At 42.6% G+C, this 25,960-nt stretch overlaps 1 protein-coding gene across 2 annotated transcripts in view; it reads left to right on the top strand.

The window, feature by feature from the left end:
• Positions 1-25,960, top strand: part of STARD13 (StAR related lipid transfer domain containing 13) — a 253,710-nt gene that overhangs the window by 103,568 nt on the left and 124,182 nt on the right. The window contains exons 6-8 of one of the 2 annotated variants that reach the window (XM_034059954.1): positions 769-800; positions 986-1,002; positions 5,022-5,030. The exons of the other annotated variant lie outside the window; for it this stretch is intronic. Of the exons in view, the coding sequence (XP_033915845.1) occupies positions 769-800; positions 986-1,002; positions 5,022-5,030 (58 nt within the window). The remainder of the gene's footprint in view (positions 1-768; positions 801-985; positions 1,003-5,021; positions 5,031-25,960) is intronic. 2 annotated transcript variants of the gene reach the window in all.

The raw sequence follows: 25,960 nt of genomic DNA, 5'->3' as shown, positions 1-25,960 counted from the left end.
TCAGCAGGTGTGTGCACTGGATCATGGGATGTGGGAGTATTTATATAATTATGCTTCCAGATCTTGGATGCATCCGTCCCTGGAAAGTATCTGTTTTCTCACAGGAGTTTGTCCAGTCATTTGGAGGACACTGTAGTTGGAACCGTAGGGAAAAAAATAATATACATCATCTTCACAAGTTCTGGCCAAGCACATTGTCTCCACTGGATCAGATAAAGTAGTTTAAGACAAACCTTTTAAGAACAGAGAAAATTGAAAACAAATTCACAATTGAGAGTAACCAGAAGATGTTGTTCAAACTGAGTGGTAACATGGAATACATCTGTTTGTTTGCTCTTCACTTCTATGGGTATTACTGACATTGCAGTTACAGTTTTAATTTAAACAAGACGGGTATAAATAATGTATAATGTGACTGCTTCACCAGGGTGTTCAGCTGTTTCAGTGCATGGCACTCACTTTCAGGAACATCAGCCTTTTCATTGCACAACACAAATACTCTGCAGAAAGAGTAATCATTAGGTAATGGTTTGTGACTAAATGAAATGAAGCTCCTGTTGTCCTTCTCAGCTATCAGACTACTGCCAGTCATGCTGGGAACCATGCACTCCACTGGTGGCCCATGGAGGGAAGGTACTACTCTTACAGCAGTATTTCCCACATCACAGAGGAAGCAGAAACCCAAAACTGGTTTTCTAAATGGGAAAAAAAAAGGTCCTCATGTTGCTGTCTGGCTCATACGGATGGAAGAATTGGGATTCCTTTTAGTCTATGAATGTGTGCAAAAAATGGCTGCCAGGGTTCAGTTTTGAAACCTTTTAGGAGTGCAAGAGCTTGTTAGAGAAGATGATGCAGGGGGTGGAAGGGATGAAAAAGGAGGGAGTGGGAGGCAAGTGGCTGGAATGCAGAACAAGTGGGAAAAAGGTGGGAAGAGGCTGTGTTGCAAGGATTGTGGCTTGAGCTTGAGTTGAGAGCTGACAAACAGAGACTTCGGGAAACACAGTTTTCTTTCTGTAAAAGTCGTGGCATAGGTGAAGCACCTATTACATCCCCGAGAATAAGGCCGCCCGCTGCGGGACAGGTTTTCTACCTCGAGGTGGGACCTCACCCTGGAGCGGCCGATCCGGCGCTTTGCGGAGAGGCTCCCGCGGAGCTCCGCGGTGGGGCCGGGCTGGCGGCTCCCGGTCGCTGTCCAGGGAGCGCGGAGGCTGAGGTTGGCAGCGGGGTGGGCGCGAGGGCAGGCCGGGGCTGGGCGCTGACAGCGGAGCGGCCGGGCGACGCTGGCCCGGGCAGAACCTAAGTGAAGGGCTAGGGGCACAAGCAGGGTCATCACGCGCAGGAGCGGGGCCGCTCGGCCCGACGTGACCGGGGCCCTCCTTAGTGCTTGGGCCCGAGGTGCGCGGGGTCCCGGCCAGGCCGAGGGGCGGAGACGGCCATTTCCTCACGAGCAGCTGCTGTGCAGACCCTCCGGTGGGGCCGCCGACCCGCCTCGCCTGTGGGGCAGGAGCTGGGCCAGACCCCGGGACACCTTCCCCGCCCCGCGGAGACTGAGGCGCGGGGGGGGGAGGAGGGCGGAGGGCGGCGAGGCGCCGGGCCCGGGACGCCGCGCTGGGGAGAGCTGGCGGCGGCGGTGCTGCCCCGGGGTCCGCGGCGGGCGGTGTGCCGGGCGGCGCTCAGGTGAAGGTGCCACCCGCCTGACGCGGGCTGCGGCGCGGCGGGGCTGCCCCGCGGCCCCATGTGGCCACCGCCGCCCGTCCCCGGCGAGGGGAGCTGCTGCGGGCGCTGAGCGGGGCTGCCTGGGGCAGCATGCTGAGCCGCCGAGGATGAGCAGCCACCGCCGCCCTGCCAAGGCGCAGCTCCGGAGGTCGCTGAGCGAGCAGCTGCGGGACTCCACCGCCAAAGCCTGGGACTTGCTGTGGAGGAATGTCCGGGAGCGGCGCCTCGCAGGTCAGTCCCGCCGCGCCGCGGCTGCCGCTACCTGCCCGCGGCCGCCTCAGGGGAGACCCGAGGGACGTCCCGGCCCCGGCAGTGCGGCGGGTTCCCGTGCGAGGGGACTCCCCGGGGAACCGCCGGGGCGCTTGGGGGGCACCTGCCGCCGCGCCGGAGCCGGAGACCTCGGGGCTTCAGCCCGGGTGGGACGAGGAGCGCTCCGGCACCGCCTCAGCTGCAGCCGCGGATGCAGTTGCCAGTCGCTGGGCAGCTCTGTCTGCGGGCAAGAGCCGGGGTGCAGGCAGGTCGGACCCTCAGCCGCAGCACCTGCCCGGGTCCTGGCGGGCACGGTGAGGATGGTGCCATAAGCAGTCGGGCTCAGGGCTAAACCTGGAGGTAGCTCCAGATCGGAGGCTTCTTCTGAGCGTCTCAGAAATGAGGAGGGTTGACTTTGCCTCTGATAAGCCGACTCACCTGCTTATCTTGTCAGTTTCTTAAGTCACTTGAAGTCCAGGACTCTTCCTCGTAGTGTTTGCGTCTGAGGAGGACCACAACTGCAAAAATAAAATGGATTGGTTCATTTCAGGCACTTTTACAGTTTTAAGTCATCTCACTTCCCTGGAAAACTGGGCTCCTGCAGTCTTACCATCCCCAGGAGGAGACCAGAGGGACACAGAGCAGGGCAGGTGCTCCAGTTGGATAGGTCACATTTAGAGCACTGCTATTGCAGCAATTTGCTTTATGCATGCAAACATACAGCCAAATTGTATTTGTAAAATACTTTATGATTTAAGAGATCTAGAGGATACATGAAAGTACATGGTAGAGTTATTATACTAGAAAACAATACTTCAAGATTTATGAGCAGAATCATGTATAATGAAGGCTAATTTGTAAAGATGGATTCCTCTGCCACATCCTACAGCATTGTTGGGAGTATGGCGACCTTGCCTAGGGCACGGTGACATACTGGCATTGTATAATACAGAGGTAAATAGCGTATGATGCAGGTCTTTAAAATGTCTACAGCATAATAGCTTTTATGTACATACAATTAAAATAACAGATAAAAGTTGCGTGGTAATTTTTTTGAAAATAAAGTGGGTAACTTCAATAATGAATTACTAAACCAGCTAATTTTCTAGTTTTATGGTTACTCCAAATATTAATCTGTCTTTACATGTTCCCTACTTTTCCCTATATTAGTAGCAGATGCCAGCAGATATTTCAGCAAGGATACTGTTGGCAATTTTTTTCTTTTTTGGTCAAAGACAAGTATTGCTTGATTGAGCAAAGGACCTGGGCAGGCTGCCATGAAGCTGTAGCCAACTTCTTAAGCAACTGTGTATTAAATTTGATGGAGTCAAACTTTTTATTTAGGGTGAGTAGAATGCTAATGTCCTCATTTATGCATTGCCATAATGTGTTATTCATAATATACTGGTGGGACACTGATACACATGCCCTTTAATTAAATGAATTATTTGAAGACACAACACAATGTGTACAAATAATGTCTATTGATTCTAGAGATGTTGTCTTGTTCAGATGCTTTTATGTCTCTAACATTTTTGTCCACATTTTTATATTTATCCCTCTGACCCCTGTAGCTGCAGTGCATATTCCTATGACTCTTTCCAGTTTTTGTTAATAATAAGACAGGGAATTTAAGGTGATCCAAATGTGTCATTATCTTATGGTGGCCAGACCATCTTTTTCTCTATCACAATGGATCCAATCCTAATCAGGCAGATAGTTGTACAAATTCCTTTTGTTTTATTTTGTCAAAGTTGACATTGAAGTTCGTCCAGGAGTGACGGTCAGAGCAGCAATGTAGCTAGTAACTAGTATTTAAAAGCAATGACCAAAACAAAACTTAGTTTTAACTATCAGTGTGCTGTCATATTGCAATCATCAAGCCAAATAAAGACCTATGATTAAATCATCGTTGTGATGATGGCTCTGCAGGCACTAATGTAGTTACACTTTTAGTCTACTTTACGTTTTCATTTGTTCGTAAAGGTTTCAGACACCAGTTGCCCAACACATCTCTTCAAAGAAAGTAAGCACAAGACAGTTTAATTCACAAATGTAACTGTTGGGATTGGATGAAACGCTGGGAGGTCTCTTGTCCAGCCTCCAGCTCATAGCAGGACAGGGTACTAGGAGCAGGCAGGTTGCTCAGGGCTTTCCTCAGTGCTCTTTAGGAGTTTTTTTTGCCCTGATGTCTGTGCTGTGGAGCAGAGGGCAGCAGTACATGATTGGGCAGTGGGTGTGTGAGCTGCAGCAAGGAGCTGAACCTTGGCTGGAACAAGGACAGTGCTGAGCCTTGGCTCAGCCAAGAGGCAGACAGTGTGGCTGGTTTACTGTGGAAAGTAAGCGGTACATAAAAAGACTGCTGCAGTGTGCTTCTTCCCCCCCTCCCTCTCTTGCCCTTTACAGTAGAGGTGATGAGCAGCAGCCTGGCTCCCACTATGCTCCTCTTATTCAGCCCACATCTGTGGTACCCAGCAGCTTGTAGTGACACTCTGATTCTGGGACCAGGATTTGTTTTTCAAACAGTTAGTGTACCTGCTACAATGGCACAAATGGCAGCCTTAGCTTTAGCAATTTGACTTGCGTATTTAACAGACTCTTCAGAAGGGGTGACCCTAAGGTGGTTCTGAGGTTCTTGCTCAAATCATGATCACCTGTTACAGTAAAACTCAACAGGTTGTAGTTGTTCCACACATTGTATGTAGGAGAAAAATGTCACCCTCTATCTGACATTCTTTCAGTTACAGTAAAATAATAAAAAACCCACCCTAAAAATATATATTTAAGTTTTGAAATTCAGTACTTAGAGTCAGGAAGCACCATAGGTGGCTGCCTCCTTGCAGTGTCATATTGTCTTTTAATGACATGATCCCCGTCGGTAAATCTTTTAGCCTAGAGCCTGCTCAAATCCTAGACTGAGCACACAATTAAAAATTCCCTCAAGTGCTCATGAACATGGTGCTTAGGAGCAGTAAGTCTTGCATACTTCATACTATTAAAGTTTTAATTGTATTCATGGAAGCTGTAAGGTTACGTTGTTCTAATTTTACAGACAGGAAACAGAGGTGCAATGAGATTGAACTCAAATTTATCAATAACTGTGAGAGTTAGAACTTGAATTTCCTACTTTAATATCCAGATTACAGCTCTCAGTGGTTCCTATTGTGCAGCACTTATGCGAATCAGTCCTCAGGATCTAATTGTACTGCACCCAGGGAATGAGTAGCCGGTAATTTCTGACATTCTGGTCAGATTTTGTTTCAACTGACTTGGTGAAAACCAGACAGAGGGATGGAACTGCAGAGGGCACCGTTTACTTGGCATAGTCTCAGAAACACATTTTTTTTTCCCCTGTATGCTGTCTCCCACCCTTCTCTGATGCTTCTGCAAGAGGTGCAGCAGCAGCAGCCTTGCAGCAGCTGGCTTAGCTGGGTACATGACCCTGCTATGTGACCACTGTCCATCATCAGAGGGGATCCTTGGGAAGTGCATGTGAGGTTAAGACTTTGTCCTGCTGCCTAATGGGAGGAGGGGTGATTAAACAGGTGACTTCAATTCTGAGACTTCGTGAAGCTTGAAAACTTGCCTTTGTGATCCTAGCATTATTCTAACAGTAAAAAGCTTTGCCTTTATTTTCCTAGGTTTAGGTTTCAGCTGTGGTTTAGCAATCCACACAGATTTCTGCTCTGTAAGGCTGCCACTGCTGTTTCTGCAGAGTACATCCTTAGCCTTTTTTCCAGATTTCTTCTCACCTGAACTTCATGTCTCAAAATACTTTGTATATTCTATGTTCTTGGAGAGGTTATATCCCTATTTGATTTCCTCTACCTCTTCAGGTACAATTGCACTTTTCATTGATGTCTTCTCTATTGGCTGAATGTGATGGCAACACAGGACTGGATACCCAAGAGCACTGCCCAAGCTCCTGCTTAGCTCTAGGTCTCTCCAAAAGCAACTGCTAGAGGTGGTTTTGGGGAAGGATCTCAGATGCTCCCATCTTTCGGGGGGGGGGGGGGGGTCTTGGCTCTGCTTCAGGTAAATGGAATCTGGGGGCAAGCTTTTCACCAAGTCTCCAGTGGTTTGTTCAGACTGACGTTTCAAAGTTTTATAATTTGGCCATGTTTGGACAAATTTTTCAGGCATTGATGCTAGAAAGAATTTTTGCTGTGAGGTTACAAATTTTTGTTTCAAAGGATGAAACATTAGTTTCTCAGTCAACCAGCATGAAAATGTAGTGACAGGACAAGGAGTAATGTGTTCAAACTTAAACCAGGGAGATTTAGATTAGATGTAAGGAAGAAGTTCTTTACTGTGAGGGTGGTGAGGCACTGGAACAGGTTGCCCAGGGAAGCGGTGGCTGCCCCATCTCTAGCAGTGTTCAAGTGCAGGTTGGATGGGGATCTGAGCAACCTGATCTAGTGTGAGGTGGCCCTGCCCATGGCAGGGGTGTTGGAGCTAGGTGATCTTTAAACTCCTTTCTAACCCAAACCATTCTATGATTCTGTGTCTCTAAACGTGACTGAAATGCATTTATGTCAGAGATTAAACTGAACACTAGCTGAACTGGGTTAAAAAATTGAGAATAATTTGTCCAGCACAAAGTAGTTGCCACATTCATCATTTGGCAAAGACATCAAGGCAATGCCCCTACTCAAAAGTTACTTTTGGTTGGTTTATAGATTATTGTGGCTTTATTGGATGCAAATCAGCAAGCCTAAGTTTGTAACTGCACCTCTGGTGGCATGGTGCTTCCTGGCACCAGCTGATCTTTTGATCAGTGGAGAATACGAAAGATAAAAGTGAGTCTAAAAAACTAGTGATCACAGCTGGAACTATATGAGTTTTAGCAGTTTTGTTGTGTATGCATGAAGACAAGAGCAGCTATATTTCTGGAGCCTAATCAGAGAAGATACAAATCTATAGGTGCCTCACATTTTTTAGTTTTTCAGTTAGAATGAAACATTTCTAAGAACTTGCCTTTGTAAAATTGTGCTCTACAAAGCAGAAGTCATTATTTCTGGTGTGATGTATCCTGAGGTCAGTGTTAGGAGAGCCCAGAAAAAACGTGTAAGAGGCTCATGGGTCCTCAGAGAACCCCTGAGCAAAGGCAGGAGCCTTGGTATGGGGCCAACGTTGCATCTACTGCATGTTGTTATTATTCTGTTGCTGAAATTTCTTCTTAATTAAGAACTATTTGTACAGTGCAAATGCAGCAGGTTAATCTAATTAAAGCCATTCAAGAAAATGGTGGAATTCTTTTATAAAATTATTTTGCCAGGTCAGTTTTCATTAAGGAGCATGGGAGATGTGTATGTGAAAAATCTGGTATTGTGGCCAGTTCGGTGGGCATACTTTTATGTTCTGTTTTAAAATACACACATACAGTCTCAGAAAGCAAAGCAGAGATACTGCAGTCTGTTTCCCCACAAGTGCACTGGAGAGTACAAGATGCTGATTCTCATGTATGTTGATAAGATGTATATGTGTAAATTCCTCTCTGACCCGACCCCATCAATGAGAAAAGACTGTCCTTTGTCAAGGAAAAAAGTTATGAAAGATGTTCTTTATTCAGGATGGACTGCTTCAGGGAAGAAAGAAAGTGACTTATGAGTGATTCGTTTGGTCAGGCATGCCAAGAAATTTTCTGCTCTTCTATAAGTCTTAAATATAATGTAATAGCCAAAAAAGTAGTAATTGATCTCATAAATTACATTAATTGTGCTACATATTCTATATAAATATTAGGAGCGGGTTTTAGGTGAATTTCTTTAAAAAATACAGATGCATTTCTTTGCATGCAGGTTATGTTAGTATTCTGTAATTTTCATTCTCTTCCCTAAATGCTCCCTTAAGGCCAGTGGTTTCAATCTGAAAAGGGGGCAATGGTGGCAGAATACTGCCATTGTTAGTTCTGCTGCTGCTGGGTTCTCATGACCCTCAACAACAAGAAGTTAATTCCAGAAATACAATTACAAAAATACTAATATGCTTGACCTGCTAAGTATTTCTGTACCAGCATGAGACTGTGGAGGGGGGTGATGGAGGACTCCCCACTGTCTCAAAGTCCAGAGAAAGCTGTGATTTTTCTCATACCCGCTCTCATGGCTCCACTGCCATTTGCTGAGTAAGATTTGGAGTGACTGTGGAGGAGCAACAGGCGACAACTTTCATCTTCTGGGTTTACGTTTAATACATCAGTTCTGTACTTGATGAAGTCCTGCTTCCATCAGAGAACTGTATCAAAGATTATTTTCCTAAGAGAAATTCAATTTTGATTACTTAGTTCCCTAACATTTTGAGATACAAAACTCTTCTGATAAAATGGGGAATCAGTGTTCGTAATAGAACTGGATACCATTTGAATCAATCAGTTCCTATTTGATAGATGTTTAGAAAAGATTCTTGATAGTTCTGTCTCCTTCTGGAGCTTGGCTGTTCCTTGATTTAAATGACACATTAATCTTTAGAAAACGCACTTTTTTTTCCTAGAGAGTTATGATGTCGGTCCTTTTTATGGTACAACTTTATTTTATTTTAATTTTGCTGTGGACTGCATGGTTCCTTGGGTGTCCACAAGGTTTTTTCAGTTTTTAGTAGACAAATATTTCTGCTTATTTCTCTGTACATGCACATCGCCTCAGTTCATTCCACTTGTAGATGTTTCCTGTATGCCTAGAAGGCTGATACCTCAGTATGCTACACCATGCCTTTATAGAGGATTCCTGTAAGCACTGTAATAATTGCTGATGATTACAGACCACAATATTGAAACAAATCACAGTCCTGTTTTTCCAGGAGCAGTATATATAATGCAATATTGTTTATGTTGCTGTATGTTTAGATAGATGTGTTTATTGGTACTCATTTTTTCTGTAATATGTAGTAGCTCATATAAACTGCTACGAATAATTAACTTATTTTTTTTAAACTGTAACGACATTTTTCTATTCCAAGATTGCTTCTTAATACCAGTCATGGCATAATAAATTATGTATCTTCTCAGTTATTTGCTATTAAGTGTTTTGTATTTATGCATATGACTGTAATCCTACAGACCACTTCCCATATTCCCACAGAAATGACTTTATTTATAATAATAATTATGCCAGAACATTTCTATAGAAAATTTATATCCACAATAAACTTTTATCTGCTAAGTGAACACCATAGTAATTCCCATCAATACAGTCCTGTTGGTTGCTGGCCAGCAAATTCCTAAACATAGGAAATTTCTGGACTCAGTAAGGCCGTGGAGACTGGACTTCCATTCTTCTGCTTCCACAGCTACAGTAGGATGTGTTTAGTTTCAGAAAGCAGTGAAGTCTCAATTCTGAATTTTGTGTTACCTCTATTTGTTTGAATAAAATAAACTCTTAAAAATGTCCCATATTGGTATATTTTTAAGGATTCTCAGAACTTAGATGACTTTGCAATTTGACTTGTGAAATACTTGACAGGCAATGGCCTTATTTCACAGCAGTGGTTTGACTTGTCTTTTTGTATTCTGTATTTCTTGCAGAATTTCTTGTGAGACAAATGTCCTGTCTTGCTCTTTCTGGTTTCTTCTGGTTTTCTCTCACAGCATGGCCAGTTTCTGTGCAGCTTTCCTTTAGAAATCATATCCTTGGTCACAATTCATTGAGAACCCTAGCTTTCACTTCAACTGGAGCATATTTTAATAGCAAATTTGAAAAGAAAAGCTTGAAAATGTGAACTTCAGAGTCTGAAAAGACAGAAAACAGAACAATTTGTTTTTTAAAATGTCATAGTTTTAAGCCAGCATCATGATTTTAAAGAAGTGATTCCTGTCTTATGATTCTTGAAAAAATAGTTTGGGGAATATTATTTTCAATTAATAAAGAATTTGTCATAGTTCTTTTGGTTATTACAGGCTTAAAATTAAAAATATGACAGTGTAGAAGGTTCCTTATTAGAGCATCCACAAGAATACTGCATTTCTATAGCTCCTTTGCACATCCTGTTTACAGTTCAAAAATTAAAATATTTTTACAGTCAGACCATCCTGGTGCATCTTATACTGCAGATAAGACTGAATGCACACAGATATGAGTGCAGTAAGTAGCTGTGGTGCAAGAAGGGATCAGGAACATCTGCAGCCCATGGAACTTGGTTCCATAAAAACCCAAACTCCAAAAAATCAATTTAATTAATTTACAAAATAATCGATTCCATGTGAAATACTCTGCCTGTCATTCCAGTAGAGGGCAGTAATTTACATACAGTAATACAAATTAGTATGGTAGTCAATGTGAATTGCAGAATACTAGACACACTAACTGGTTTTATTAATACAGTGCAATATGTAAGGCATACTAGGCCCCTCAAGTATAGAGTGCCATCCAGAAGTCTTGTTTTCTGTACTTTTGCATCAGGACTTAGACATAATTACAGTAGAGTTTATGCAAGTTGTATTCAGTTCACTGAACTAAATCACTTCCGTATACCCCAGTGCTACATGCAGAGGTGTGCAATACATGCCCCCAGTTTAATGCCATAAACCCCCCAGATTGAGTGACTGTGACACAGCTCTTAAATTATTTGAGTCACTTAAAGCAAAAAAAACATGCCTAAAACTCTGCTTGGCTCCCAAGTTAATCACACGAAGACCAAAACTATGCAGTAGAGATAAGGCCTCTTTCACCTGCATGATGCTAGTCTGGAGCAGTGTGTCCTTAGAGTTCTTTGGCATAGACCCCTGAAATTACTTCCAGCAATTACTATGCTTAGCAGTGTAGAAATAGACCAAAATCCATGTGAATTAAAAATCCAAGATGGTTCCAGCTAGCACGCTAATGAAAACTAGAACATACTCTGCTGCATGTAGTCATCAGAGTGAATTGTAGTTCAGTGATTACTTTCATTGAGATACTGCTTTTTTTCCTCTGTTGCTGTTGAACTCTTTAAGTACATAAAATAGTTTTTGTGTCCAGAAATGATTTCTACAGATCCATCAACATTCCATGGTACAGTGGAAGAGGAGGCACCAAAACTCATAATCATCATGTTTCTTTAAACTGTAAGAATTTGATTTCAAAAACACTACTAGTTATGCTTAGCTAATAATTGTTTAAACCACAACTATTCCTTTAGCAGCAAGATGAGTTCACTACCTCCAAGACAGCTTTGCTTACTTTGCAAATTTTACTTGTAACAGATGTAAAATAATGTAGGGATAATCAGTTTCTTCCATTGCTCAAGCTAAATTAATGGCACTGGTGCTCTGAGAAGACAAACAGCATGTTTCCTGGGGAGGAGGGATTCATGCCCCAGGCCGTAATGATGCAGAAGACACTGAATCTTCATAGGTCATTTAATATAGAAACATTTAAAGAAAACCCCTAAACAAACCAACCAAACAGAACTGGAGTATTGGTTTTGTTTTAGAAAGAATTTAAAGGGAAATTACCTTCAGGACAGAAGCATAGTTCGAATGTACCTTGTATCATATGTAGCTCTCTCTGAATCTGAGCTAAGAGTAGCTTGAAATGTCTTTGTATTTGGGCTTCTGTTCCTGATATTCAATAAGAAATTCATGGTAACTGTCAGCTTCAGGAAGGGGATAGCCTGAGGGAATGTTGAAAACGTTAAGTCAAAACCAGTGTTACAAATTACACTTCTCAGTCAAAATACTGAATAATTACACTTAGCATTACAAAAAAAGGGGTTACTAAAGATTTAGGAATCTCCTGCCATTGGCTCATAGCTTAAACTTCCCTAAAGTGCATTGCACTTGTGTAATTTTATTTTAGGTTCACTGCATGAAGGGAGGAGGACCTAAGCATTTGTCCCAACTTTCATGCTGTTTTCAATGTGCCTCTCATTCCTCTGGTAAATGCACCTCTCCTTCCAGACACCTGTCCCATTCATCCTGATCTGAATGACACAGATTCATAGTTTATCCAGATAAAGCTGTAGTAAATTATTTGAGACTGTGAGTCATTTATGTGTCAGTTAACTGCTGAAAGAATATGCCATTGGCATGTCATGGTCCTGCTCATTTTAAGAGGTCTCTTTAGCATAAGGACAGATTTTATTTAAATAAATCAATTTTGCAGGGAGATTTCAGCCATTGGATTTGTAGTAAGAAAGAAACTTTTTATTTATGATGTTGGAAGACCACAGCTGGGAATGCACCCATTAATAGACTCAAACAGATGGATTCTGACAAATCTGTGAACTATTCACAGTCTTTTTTAGCAAATATTTTGCAGCAATCCCAACTTGCAAATGCTACTTCAGAAACAAATATAGAACTATCTGTCTGTCTCAAGGCACAAACCAATAGAGTCATGAGTGACTTTAAAATACTGTGTGCTGAGTATGCATATCATACGCCTTTGAAATTTAGGAAGGAGCGTTCTTAAGAGAGAATAGTTATGCCTTTATGCAGTAAATGTTTTGAGTTATAAAGTTATAGAATCATAGATTCATTTATGTTGGAAAAGACCTTTAAGATCATTGAGTCTAACAACCTGACTCTGCCAAGTCCACCACTAAACCATGTCCACATCTACATGTCTGTTAAATACCTCCAGGGATGGTGACTCCACTACTTCCCTGGGCAGCCTGTTCCAGTGCTTGACTACCCTTCTGGTGCATAAATTTTCCCTAATGTCTAATCTAAACCTTCCCTCGAGTAACTTGAGGCCATTTCCTCTTGTCCTATCACTTGTCACTTAGGAGAAGAGACAGACGCTCACCTTGCTACAAGCTTGGGCTTCTTGTTGCAACTTCATTGCTGCCTGCTTGAGAAATCAATAATAGATAATAGCCTGAGGGCAGTAGCAGAGTAGGAAGCTTTCTCTGCACTTCTTTAACGCAGGCCCAAGGGAGGCAGCTGGCTTCCCTAAGAAGTGGGTTCCACTTGCAGAGCCTCACATCCGTCACGCGAGTGAACATGGGCAGGTTGGGGTGGTTGCAGAGGAGAAGCACGTGCCTTGGACAGGAGCTTGTCACCATTGTCCCCTATCCCTTAAATCCTTGTATTCAGCCAGGCAGAGTTCTGGAGTCCTTCATATCTTGAGTCCTGTTGGGCCTGTCTCAAGGAAGGCAGGGTACGATTCCAGCAGTCTGTTTGTCACAGTCCCTGATACTACTCTACCTCCTCAATAAGCAGAGGAGCCTCTTTACCTGCCTCTTTAATGCCTTCCAGTACTGGCCTAAGAGTAAGGCACAGCCCACAGCCTGACACTGGGGATGACAGCGTGTTCCCACCTGAGCTCTGTCCAAGCAGCTGTGTCTGTTGTGGTGGGTGCAGAGCTTAGAGACACTGTGGTTTTGTGCTTTATGCTTTATGTCTGGATGGACACCACTGCTCCTCAATTGAGTTGGCAGGTCTTCAGTGCCCTTCCTGCACCAGCTGCCATGCCATGCCCTGGTCCTGGCCCTGCCCAGGTCCTGTCAACCACTGTGGCACAAGCTGTGGGCTCCTGGAAGCTCTCTCAACTTCCCTGCAGGTCCCTTGGTTCAGGGGACATCCTAGTCCCTGCGAGCATGCAGGCACCAGAGCCACTTGCCTTGTCAACTATGTGCTATTTTCAGTTACACTGCATTTAAATCTCCCACACACGTTACTTCCCTTCAATTTTTAAACTTTAATTTGTAGCCTTTTACTGAATGTCACTGTGATTCTGGCATTATATGACAACTGATTCCTCTTTTCTGCATTACTTATTTATTCATCCACCTTTACCATGTCTTCTCTTATTTTTCTCAGTTGAGATTTTCAAAGCCCCATGACACTGTTGAGCCCTTCAGCTACCTACCACTGAACAGGCTGGGAAATTATATAGCCAAAAAGTCACCATCAGCTTTCAAAATGTTGGTAATTGCCATTAACATGTATAACCAAACATATGTACATTGAACCTCTACCTAAATTTCTGTCACATGGTGAGCTGCTGGGGGTTTTGCCCAGTTTCCTACCTGGGGAGGGAGAGCTCTTACGGCTTTGTTATCAGTTAAAGATTTGGGCCTTTTTTTGTCTGCCAGTTACATCAAGGAAAATAAAGAGCAAAATCGCCAAAATCAGCAGAAATACTCCTCTGGAGTAATGACCTTCTGATGCAAGAACAGCTTTTGTCATCCTGATTTGGCTCACTCCATCACTCCTTAAAATAAAGAATTAGTTCATAGAGAATCACAACGATATAGTTTTACATCAGCTTGGCAAATTAGTATTTTGGTAATTCCAGTTGTTCTCTCTTTATATGTCCCTAACAGCTCCAACTGCTTTTATTTCAGAACAAAACCAATAATTTTATTATGGCCGTAATTCAGGAGAGCACTTAAATACTTTGTAAATTTAAATGGTTAAGTGTTCAGCTCACGTGGACTCATCTGTTTTGTTACATTTAGCCTCTGAACCAACAGCACAATCTTTTAAAAAATGTTATCTATGAAATCAGTGTGTTTGTTAGTGAATTCATCAGAAATGTGAAGGTACCAGAACATCCGTATTTCCAGAATATAAAATAGAGGATACTGTGCCTAATCTGATTCAAATAGAGATCAAATATATTCAGAATTTAGGTTACACAAGACACTGTCAAATAAAACTGACTCTGAAACATCTGTTATGTTTTATTCAAAACCATAAACATGAGTAATTACAAAATGGCTTAAGCTGTTTCTTTTGAAGGCACCCTAAACAACAAGGACAGCAGGACAAGTCTTACAAAGCCAAGGCGTATACATTAATTGTGTCATGGCAGCATTTTAAAGAAACAATCAAATTCAGAGGGATTATAAAACAGCTCGGATGAATTGTAGGTAGGGACTCTTAATTCTCTAGATTCTAGGTCACAATAGGGGCTATAGCACAGGGCACTCACTCTTTCACCCTGTGTTGCTTTCTCTTAAGGGAGGACCATGACTTTTAGAGGACTGGAACCATTATCTCTTCTTTTATGGAAAGCATCAGGTTGGTGCAATTATTAAAGATCTTGAAACTGGGAGGGAGTTTATTGCTGTGATAGATCAGGAGACATATGGAAGTAAGAAAGACATTCTCCAGAGACAGATTAAGTTTTTGCCAAGGCATTTTATTAAAATTTTGGAAAATAAACAGGTCATTAATTGGGTCCAGATTTAGCTACTGCAAATTGTGCAAAGATGTTGCAAACCAGATGCTTTCCCCTATTTGTTTTTACAACCCTTTCTATTTATGGATGCTCTCATTTAATGACTTCTTTCTTTGGTAGAGGGCATTGTTTTGCACCGGGAGTCTTGTCTGTCAATTAGTTTTGCCAGCAGATGCCTAAGCAAAACATACATTTCCACACTTATTTTAAGGGATGAAACAGTCAGCAATAACATAATAAGTAGGAACTAATCAGTAGGAAGTTGTGGAATACATTAGTTCTTGTAAAATTAATGTTAAATTCTTCCCTGAATTCCTTAGCACATAGGAGTTTTCAGTCTTTCTCTGTACAGACCCTGCTAGTGAAATGGTAAAGACAAGACCACCTATCCCAGTGACAGCATCCTAAGACTTGGCTTCTGATGAAGGTGTGAATGTAACCCATGTCAGCATTTCCCTGGCTTTCCTGAGGTACCTGTCATCCCCATTGAGGAAGCACAGTTTCAACCTGATCTCCAGATCAAGGCTGGTTCCCAAAATGAGAATGTAGCAGCTAAGTCAGCTAAGCTGACAGAAATACTTGAGAAAAGAAATCTCAATTTATTTTCCACTTAGGATAAGTCACCAGAGTACAGGCACTATGTTATGCTCTATCCATACTGTCTTGATTCATGTTATAGATAATGTGCAGGGTGGAAAGATCTTCTGTGACTTGAAAACAGTGAGTCTAGTGGGGATGCCTACTAAAAGGATTGGGCTAGTCACACAAGGTCCTTTACAGTCAAGACAGAAATAGGTACCTCTGAAAGCAAGTCCTGTCATCCTGAAATAGGTGTGTGAGACAAGAGGGATTAATTGCCCTCTGGTGGTGCTTTTTTCTTTCCATAATCCTAGCCAAGTGACAGCACCAAAGACTTGCCTGCATCAGTGATGGGGGGGAGGGAAAGCCATCTCTTCAGCTGCCACCTGAGTGCATTTGATATGGAAATCAGTGAGTCACTAACATTGCATAAGTTTTATTTTAGAGATTGCTGCTTATAGCATTTCTGTCTTGGTTTTAACATACCTGCTCAAGTAAGCAAAGCAGTAGATTGAGCTGACAAGGCACCTGTGACTTCAGTGGCACTTGAACACATACTTAAATTATATGTTCTGAAAGTAACCAGCCAGCGTACATAAACCTTGCATAAATGTATTTCTCCATTTTCAGTTTATTCTGGGGATGCAGATTGTGAATTACATGATTTTAGAAGACATAACAAATTTATTGTAATAAAATCTGTGTGATTTTATTGGTGATCCCTGACTGGTTTTGCTAAGCAACAAAGAGAGCAGCCATGCAGACTTCGTACTGCATGTTTTAAAGTGTGTTTAGAGGTTCATTTTTCAGACTACTAGTTAGTTATCGGACATGTGAATGTTTATTGTACTCCATGCAGTGTCCTCAGTCAGAGCAAAAGTCCGTAAGCCTCAGGTATCCTGTTTTCAAAACAACTGCTAGTGGATACTTAGGAAAGAGTATAAGTACAGGACAAGTTTATGGTATGACCTTTTAGCTTCCAGGTTTCAGTAAAAAGTTCTTTGCTGATGTTGTTAATAAACAAGGCTGCCAATTGGGATCAAAGTAAGAGGGAGGTTTACAACGTGACTGTGCACTTCCTAGCTGAGCTGCACCTAAGTTGGTGAGACACAGAGTCTGTTTCCCGTTTGTAATCTTCTGGAGACATGTAATCCTTCACATCACAATTGCTATTTTAAAAAGCTATTTTCAAATCATCTGCAGGTGTCGCGGCCAGAGTTGCCTCCCTGTCACGTGAACTGTCACTGGTCTGAGCAAAGGGGGAACAAAGTTTATTTTTACAGCAGTATGGGCTTACTGGTGGTTTAAAAGCAAAACCTTCAGGACTCCCATTTGGTTTTAATTTATCATCCAAGCTATTATGTTTGGTAACATATTAGGAACCAGTGAGTATATTACATGTCATAAGTTCCCCAGGACATAAAAGAAGGAAAAGCAGAAGACTGAAATACATGAATCTCTGGTTTATTCTCTTACAATCCAAGTACAGAGTACACACAAAGTACTTTAAAGCCAGTTCTGATCTCAGCTACACAAGTGCAAATCCTGAGTACTTACAGGGTAATCACTGAATTCTGGTGTGGAGTAAAAGAACTACAAAGCAGCACGGTTTGGAAACTCTTTTTAAAGGACCCAGTTTTGCCTTAATTTTCATGTCCATGTAGTTGAGAACAGCACTTACCTGTTGAAATATAACTGAAAGAGAGGGAAAAAAAATCGACAAACATAAACAGGACCAACCTTTTTCAAAGGTCAGGTGCAATTTCGGTTCTGCAATTTTTAGTTGGCCAACTTGAGATATTTCAAAGAGGTATTACAGTCAGACTGAGGAAACCAGCACTCCCAGAAAGTCAGAGCTTTGCAAGGGTCATGGAAAATAGACCCAAGATGAGTAGTTCCTTTTGAAGGTTTTGGCCAAGGAATTTTTCCAGTAAAACTACATTCCATAAACATGGAGCAACACCTTAACCAGACAACAACAAATGAGGAACACCGTGGGGTTGATTTGAAAGAGACCTGTATATTCAGAAAGTGGGACAGGGAGGAAGCCTGGTAGAGGGATGTGATAGGATGCCAGAATAAACAGCAGGTAGATGACAATATATTCATCACACTGGAATTGAGAGAGTAAAAAAATTCATGGCTGGTATGGATCTTATCAGCCAACTCTCTTGGTCTGCCTATTTCGAGCAGAAGGGAAATCAACAGAAGAGAAGAAGTCTTGGTAAGTGATTGCTGGAGGAGGGAGGAAGAAGTGCTTGGTGTACAGAGCTAGAGAGGGGAGTGGTGAAGAAAGAGAATACGCTCTGAAGCAGTACAGCTAATATGGGGGGCGGTGAGGAGGAGGGAACATCAGCTGGGGAATAATTCACCCTGCCTGCATTGCTGCAGTTTCTGGGCTCTTGTGGGTCTTTCTTGCTCACTGGAAGCATTTTCCAGAGGCAGGCTGTGTAGGAGAGGAGCAGCCTGCCTGCTCTTTCACAGGAGAAGCAGTGAGGGGACTAGCAAGGGAGCTAGGGGAAGCCCTCTCCTCTGCATCGCTCCTTCTGTTCGGCAGCAGGCTTCCACTCTAAAAAAAATCCACCTGCAGCTTCTTGACCAAAATGACTTTTTCCACTGAGACACAAAGCTCTGCAGTGTCTCTATAGTGCAGTGCAGACTGAGAGTGGGGAAAATAAAAAGAGTGCAAGGAAGGAATAGAAATTGAAAGCTTCAGTTGTCACAGAGAGTTGATTGCTGGGAGACAGAAAATTCTAGTAAGGGACTTGTCCACTTCATGAATATCTGTTTATACTGTAAACAGTTCCACTGCTGGTTTATTGTGGAATGTCTGCCAGGGATTATTGTGTTATTATTGTGCTTGGTTTTGGTTGGGTTTGTTGTTTGGTTTTGTTTTGGGTTTTTTAGGAAAAAAAGAAAAGTAATTGATACTACTAAATCTTCTGATATGAAAGAGTAATAATTTGGGATTAAAAACTATGGGCATCATGCATTCTGTTTTAGACACACAGGGCAACTAATGTACTGTATGAAGCAATTGATGTAGTTTATGCTAAATTCTGGCTTTGTGTGAGGGATGATACATGCAAGTCCCATATTCTGCCTTCTTTACTTCTGAGGTTGCTAATTAGGCACCAGTACAGCTGAAATTATGCAGCCAGCTAAGTGTGCAAGTGTTATCTTTCGCACTTGCAGTGACATGGTAGGTCAGCCTTAAAGCTGGGCTAGTGACCAAATATACTGCCTATCCATACCATTTTCTCTGCCAGACCTTTGCTGTGGTTCTGGGATGCCCAGGCTTGTGGTATCTGGAGAAGAAAATGTCATGTGCACCCTGCTCCCCAGGTCAAGGGCAGCACATACCCAGATGCTATGGAGATGGACCTCAGCTCTATGCTGGACTCAGTGCCATCACTTGCCCTTGCAGCAACAGCATGGGATTGCCAGTTGTAAGGCCAGATAGTCCTGCACTGTACCAGGGATGCTGGATGCAATGAGGCTTAATTCAGTTTGCTTGACAAAGAGATGGGAGAGGTAGAGGCGGAAAGGGTCACCAGCTTCTGCAGAGGGCATCCCTCCCAGGAACACTTGCCACTCTACCATAGCCTAAACTTTCACTGTGCCATCAGCCAGAACCCCAGCTTTCCTGAGGCTCCAGGAAGAGTAAGCAGGAAAGGGATGGCTTTGCTGTACATAGTGGCTGTCTTGGCAATGATGGCTTGGGGACTGTATTAAAAAAAAAAATGAGACATTTTAACTGTCAGTGAATAAAATGGATCCTGCAGAGTACTTCCTGCAGCGTATCAAGCTGCAGTCAGCTCTGGAGTCAAGACCCAGGTTATCAGTTAGTGCATACTGCTCTGTAGAACTACATCCTTGTTACGCAGTATTTATAAGATCCAATAACATGCATTTAAAAACATATTGGGAAATCTGTGGTGTTCTGCAAGTTCAGGCAATGTGTCTCATCTGAAGGAACCCACTACAGGTGTAGGACCATTTCAGAGGGTATTTATTTTCTCCTTGGTACATGAAGTTACAGTAGGCTTTAGCTTACTTCCAGTGGACTGATATTGCTTGTAAGGAGAATGAATCTGCCTATAAAATGATTTTTTCTTTTTTTACATGTGAGTACCAAAATAGTTAAGCAAGGCAATGATTAATGTTATCAGCCAGTAAGCTGGTAAAAGAGACAGGTTATACAACTTCCCTGAAGTCTTACAGCAAGTCATGGCCAGGTTGTCCTGTGCCCTAACCATCATGTCCATTTGCCTCACTAGACTAGAGACTGAAATAATGCAATGAATATTCATTGACTTCAAGGAGCCTGGATAATGTCATGTTCCCATGCACCAGTCCCATGCTGCTGTTTGAAATAGTGTTGCCAAGAGCTATTCTGTTGTGTCTTTTTGGCTTTTGTTTTGTTTTGTTTTTTTTTTTTATTTCTGCAAAATCCAACCTTGGCATGAAACAGATGAAAAAACCCTCTCTCAAAACCAGATCAAAACCTGTATATTTCCCTTTTTGCCCATTTCATCACTATGGTACTGGAGTCCTGTTGAAAAGAAAATAAATAGTGAAACCCTCATATGAAGACTGTGAAGGCATGAACCTTCAGCTGAGATGGGAATGTTTGCATGCGGTTCAGAGTGACACCAGCAGTAGGGCTGTGTAGGGACTTACAATGTGTTTGGATAACATAGGAAACTAAGTTTATCTAAACACTTTCTTATGTTATCACTGTGTTATCCAAACACTTTGTTAGTGAGACTGGGAGATTAGGATGTGTGTTAGCCCACCACTACTTAAATATATTTACACTCTTCCTGTGGTTTAATTTTAGGAACTTGGGTATAGATTTAGCAGCTGGAGTTGCACTAAGGGTATGGGAAATACTTTTAGCTCATTCCTGTCATAATACTCACTGAATGCTTTGGCAGAGGAGTTCTGCCACCTGAAATGTCTTCCTCTCTTTTGATCTCTTTTTTGAACTGTATTTATTATACTTATTATCCAACTTTTTGTTTATTTTTTTTCTTCTTTTCTAAATTTACCGTTGAGAACCACTGTCTTTAGGGACTTCACACTGCAGGATACTGGCTATTCTTGGCTTGTGAAGAGTTCATCTAAGGCCAGTGGAGTCTATATTCATATGCTGGTGTGGTTTGACTGACTGACAAAAAATGTGATGTTTGAAAGTGAACAGGGGTAAGACCATCCTGCCTAAATTAGCAGTGACACACTGGACAACAAAACCAACCCCTTCCAGTGACTGTACCCACTGGCTAGGAGTGCCTGGTCCCTTCTGGGAGAGAAGAAAGGACAGGAAGGTTACTTCCTCTGAGCCCATCACTGTGGCCAGCAGACCACTGGCTTACACTCCCAGCAAATGTGACAGGAGGGCATGGAGGGGTTGTGCCCAGGGAAGTACTGGCTGTTCCTTAGGCTCCAGCCACAGACCACAGGAGCAGCTATTTTGATGCATTTATGCACTAGTGGTGCTGTTATGATCCCACTTTTACATAGTCCACAGGGTGAGTGCAGCCTCATTAGCTCACATCAGAATATAGGCTGATCAGACTACAGCTCCATCCATCCAGTATCGTGTTGGCCAGTGGGCAGACACAACTATTTGGGTAAAAATATAACACTGGTTTAAGCATGTGGGGATGCTGTATGCACTATGTATCCTACCTGCATTTGTGTGGTTCAGGGAGGTCCTAAACCACAAGTTGCAATTGTGTGCTTAATGGTCCTTGCAAGATTTTTCTTCCATAAATTTACCTTTTCGGGATTTTTTAACTCTTCTAAATTCTGGCAGCCACATCATCCTTTCACAATGATTTCCAAGGGTCAGCTATGCAAATAAGAAGAAATATGTATGTTCATTTGTTTTGAACCTGCCCCATGATAATTTCATAGAATCATAGAATCATAGAATAGTTAGGGTTGGAAAGGACCTTAAGATCATCTAGTTCCAACCCCCCTGCCATGGGCAAGGACACCTCACACTAAACCATATCACCCAAGGCTTCATCCAACCTGCTCTTGAACACTGCCAGGGATGGAGCATTCACAACCTCCCTGGGCAACCCATTCCAGTGCTTCACCACCCTCACAATAAAGAATTTCTTCCCTATATACAATCTAAACTTCCCCTGTTTAAGTTTGAACCCATTACCCCTTGTCCTATCACTACAGTCCCTAATGGAGAGTCCCTTCCCAACATCCTTATAGACCCCCTTCAGATACTGGAAGGCTGCTATGAGGTCTCCATGCAGCCTTCTCTTTTCCAGGCTGAACAGCCCCAACTTTCTCAGCCTCTCTTCATGCAAGAGGTGCTCCAGTCCCCTGATCATCCTCATGGCCCTCCTCTGGACTTGTTCCAACAGTTCCATGTCCTTTTTATGTTGAGGACACCAGAACTGCACACAGTACTCCAAGTGAGGTCTCACGAGAGCAGAGTAGAGGGGCAGGATCATCTCCTTTGACCTGCTGGTCACACTTCTTTTGATGCAGCCCAGAATATGGTTGGCTTTCTGGCCTGTAAGTGCACACTGCTGGCTCATGTTCATTTTCTCATTGACTGACACCCCCAAGTCCTTCTCCGCAGGGCTGCACTGAATTTCCTTTTGCCCATCCTGTAGCTGTGCCTGGGATTGCTCCGACCCAAGTGTAGGACCTTGTACTTGTCATGGTTAAACTTCATGAGGTTGGCATCAGCCCACCTCACAAGCATGTCAAGGTCCCTCTGGATGGCATTCCTTCCCTCTAACCTCTCAACAGAACCACAGAGCTTGGTGTCATCGGCAAACTTGCTGAGGGCACACACCATTGTCCATGTCAGCGACAAAGATATTAAACAAGAGCGGTCCCAGCACCGATCCCTGAGGGACACCGCTCGTTACTATTCTCCAGCCGGACACTGAGCCATTGACCACAACTCTTTGAGTGCGACCATCCAGACAGTTCTTTGTCCACCGAGTGGTCCACCTATCAAATTGATGACACTCCAATTTAGACAGGGGTTCCCAGCTTCATCCACTGTCAGAAAAGAGCAACATTACCAAGTGGTGTGGATAATGATGTTTGTTGATTTGTTCTCTATTACTTTTCTAAAATGTTTTAAAATCTCTGCTTTTTTTTTGTTCCTCCTGAGCACTTGGATTAATACAAGTGGTAATAGCTCCATTAAATGTCATCACTGTGCCCCTTCAGGGTGTTTCTTCTTTGGTATATTTATCAGCACTCAAAAGCTACAGTTTTAATGCCTTCACAGTCAATATTGTAAGAACCTTCAGTGTTTCCACCCAATTTCTGTTTTGACTGCCAGACTAATTTGGTATCGTCATTACATTCTGCCACCTCACTAGTGAGTCTCTTTGTAAAAATCATGTATGGATAGTGGACAAAACATTTTCCAGTGCTAAACTCTGTGGGAGTCCACTGGGAACCTCACCCCACTATGAACACAGAATATTTATTACTACTTTTGTTTCCTGTCTTTAAGCAGCCATTAAGCCACAAGTGGCCTTTTCCTTTTTATCCCTGATAGTTGAGCTTTATGATCTCTTGACAGAGGATCTTGGAAGAGCCTTTTTCAAATCTGTTACCATTCATTTTGGTGATTTAACATCCCTGAGCCTCTCTACTGGAGGACTGATGAGAGAAATTACTTCAGCTTTCTCACCATGACCATCTTCTTGGCTTTTCGCATGTGTCCATACTGCTGTAAGTTTGCCTGGGTGGCTGGTGGGGCAATTACTTCTTACCTGCGTATGATTTCTAATCCTCTACTTGTAGTAGAGCTGCCTTCTGTGGTTGGGCCATGCTGCTAATGCTTTGTAATCAGGAGATACTTTTTATATCAGTACTGTCCACTGAACATGTGGGTCTTAAAATGCAAATTTACAGTCCTCTGATGCTGGAATGGGGATAACAGAACAGAAGAAAAAGATATAATGTACTGTTAAGAAGCCTCTTCTGGTTTGAAGTTTATCAAGGCTGTCTATAAGCCTGTCTTTCATGCATAAGAAGAAGCCTTACTTAGCAATATTAATTTTTAAAACTCCCTATCAGCAGTTGACATAGCAGCTGACTTGCCTCCAGAACACGTAAGTATCAGGCTCTCCAACAAAACAATCCCCTGTTGTAACGCTGCTCAGCTATTCTCCGTCTCAATCTCACTTCCTGGCAATGTCAAAATCTCTCATGAACTATTTTCCTTTTGCCCCAGTCCAATTCCTGGCAGCTCCAGATGAGCTGCAGAGCCTTGATGCCCCGTCACAGCCTCAGGAAGACAGGCAAAGTACCGCTGAGCCAGGAGAAAGCATTTCTGGCTGCTCTGGAGACCCTACTGTTCCATGTCCCGTATAAATGAGTTTGCAGCCTGTAGTAATCCCAGCTCAGCTCTCAAACAGAAAGCATTTTTCCTAAACAGCATGCAGTGAATTTATGCTTTTAAAAGTCCCAGTCCCAGAGATGGGAGTCAAAACGTATGCATTGAAAGCCTCATCATAAACACAGCTTTGGGTTCCCTGCATATGACTATTTTTCTTTCTAAATAAGAGAAAGGAGGAGTTGCCTGCTGTTAACATATGAGCTGCTGTGCAGGCACCTGTAAAGGCAGATACAGGTAAGAAATGTAAGATGTGTGGACAGGATAGGGATAAGTTTTGTGGATAGGACTGTGATATCCTGTATAGGATATATTGCAAATATGGCATATTGGATTTTGACCATAATCCAGCAAACTAAACGATTCTTCTACCTGCAAAATTATAGAAGGGAATCCAGAGATCAACAAGTTAAAAGCAGATGCCTGATTTTTTTTTTCTGTGACTTGAAAATGAGCTTCCAGCTTTTTCCAGCTACATGTCACTAATGTTTATAACAACTGTGCTCCTCCAGTGGTTTAGGAAGCTGTGTTGTTCTCACAGCACAGACCTTTCAAATGAAGAGAAGCCATCAAGTTGCCATTTAATTTTAGATGTGATATAACAAGATAAGTGCAACTAACAATAAAAGGGAAATGGGTCATGGCAGGAAGATCAAGTGGCTGATTACTGTATGAGAACTGCAGGTTCAGTCCAAGCCCAAAGAACTCTGCGCCAGGTACAACATCATGGATCTATCTCACAGTTAATTAGGAGGGGTGCATTATAGGATGTGAGTAAGCAGTCCTGTTATAAATATATATATGTGGGAATGTAAGTGGGAAAGTGCTGTTCACCTCAGTTTACTGTCAACTACCCAGCTGCCTATAGTGTAGCATCATGCCTAGTAATGCTCTAAGACCAAGGTGCTATGCATAGAAACACACACTGTTGTTTTGCTCTAAGAGGCTGATCCTAAGTGGTTAGCTTGTTATCAGATCTATTTTAGCATTTCTAGAGGACACCATGCTGTTCTCTTCCAGTGCTTACAGCACCCCACTCTGAAACGGAAGCAGACCTCAAGTACTGCCTGTGATACTTTGGTATATATGGGTAGCCCTTGGGTATTTTATTCCTGCAAATACTTTCACACCAAATGTAGTTTCAGGGAGAAGAGTTGGCAGAGAGACATAAAAATCAATGAACAGAAAATGAAGTGCTACAGTTCTGCCTGTGGATGCATAAATAGAAAGGTATGCATCCTTGAGCTTTGTCAGTTACACTAATACTGCACAGGTGTCAGCAGCGCCATGCTGCATTAATAAGCCTTTAAGTAAAGATTCCTCATCTTCCAGAAAATTTCAGTATCCATGCAATCGCCAGTTTTCATCTTAGATGTGATGCGTAAGTATTGCACTATAGATGTAAGTGTGGGCATTTCTGATTCAGATAAAAAATCACTAATTCCAGCTGTGGTTTTATGAAGGAATCACCATTTCTGCATGGATCAATCATGACATGGGTACATGGGGTTGGGTTTCCATCTCACGGGCAGGCAGAGATTTCAGGTTTGTGCTGGAGCTCCCCACAACCTTTTGTAGAACACACGGGGAAGCTTTTATTTTTAAGTGCTTTTATGAGATGCATTAGCATGAAGTTCATTGTTGCTCTATTAACTATTCCAGAAACAGTCTGTAGACTGAGGCTGAAATATTAATTAGCACTCTTGTGTCAAAGCTTAGGCTCCTGTAGCGCATTTTGTCTGGAAGACTGACGGCCAAATGGGTTTCCTCATTTGAATGGTGCTTTTTTGAAAGTAAACAGTGAGTGTCAAGGCGGCCACCAAGCAGGAGACAGTAATTATAAAAGTATGCAGTGAGGATGCATGCACAACTTCAAGCACAGGAGCCTTCAAACGAGCACTGCAAGACCAGCTAA

Source organism: Melopsittacus undulatus, chromosome 2, assembly GCF_012275295.1.
Source record: "Melopsittacus undulatus isolate bMelUnd1 chromosome 2, bMelUnd1.mat.Z, whole genome shotgun sequence".
NCBI lineage: Eukaryota > Metazoa > Chordata > Aves > Psittaciformes > Psittaculidae > Melopsittacus > Melopsittacus undulatus.
Note: the sequence above shows the minus strand (reverse complement) of the source record. Positions and strands in the feature narration are given on the sequence as shown.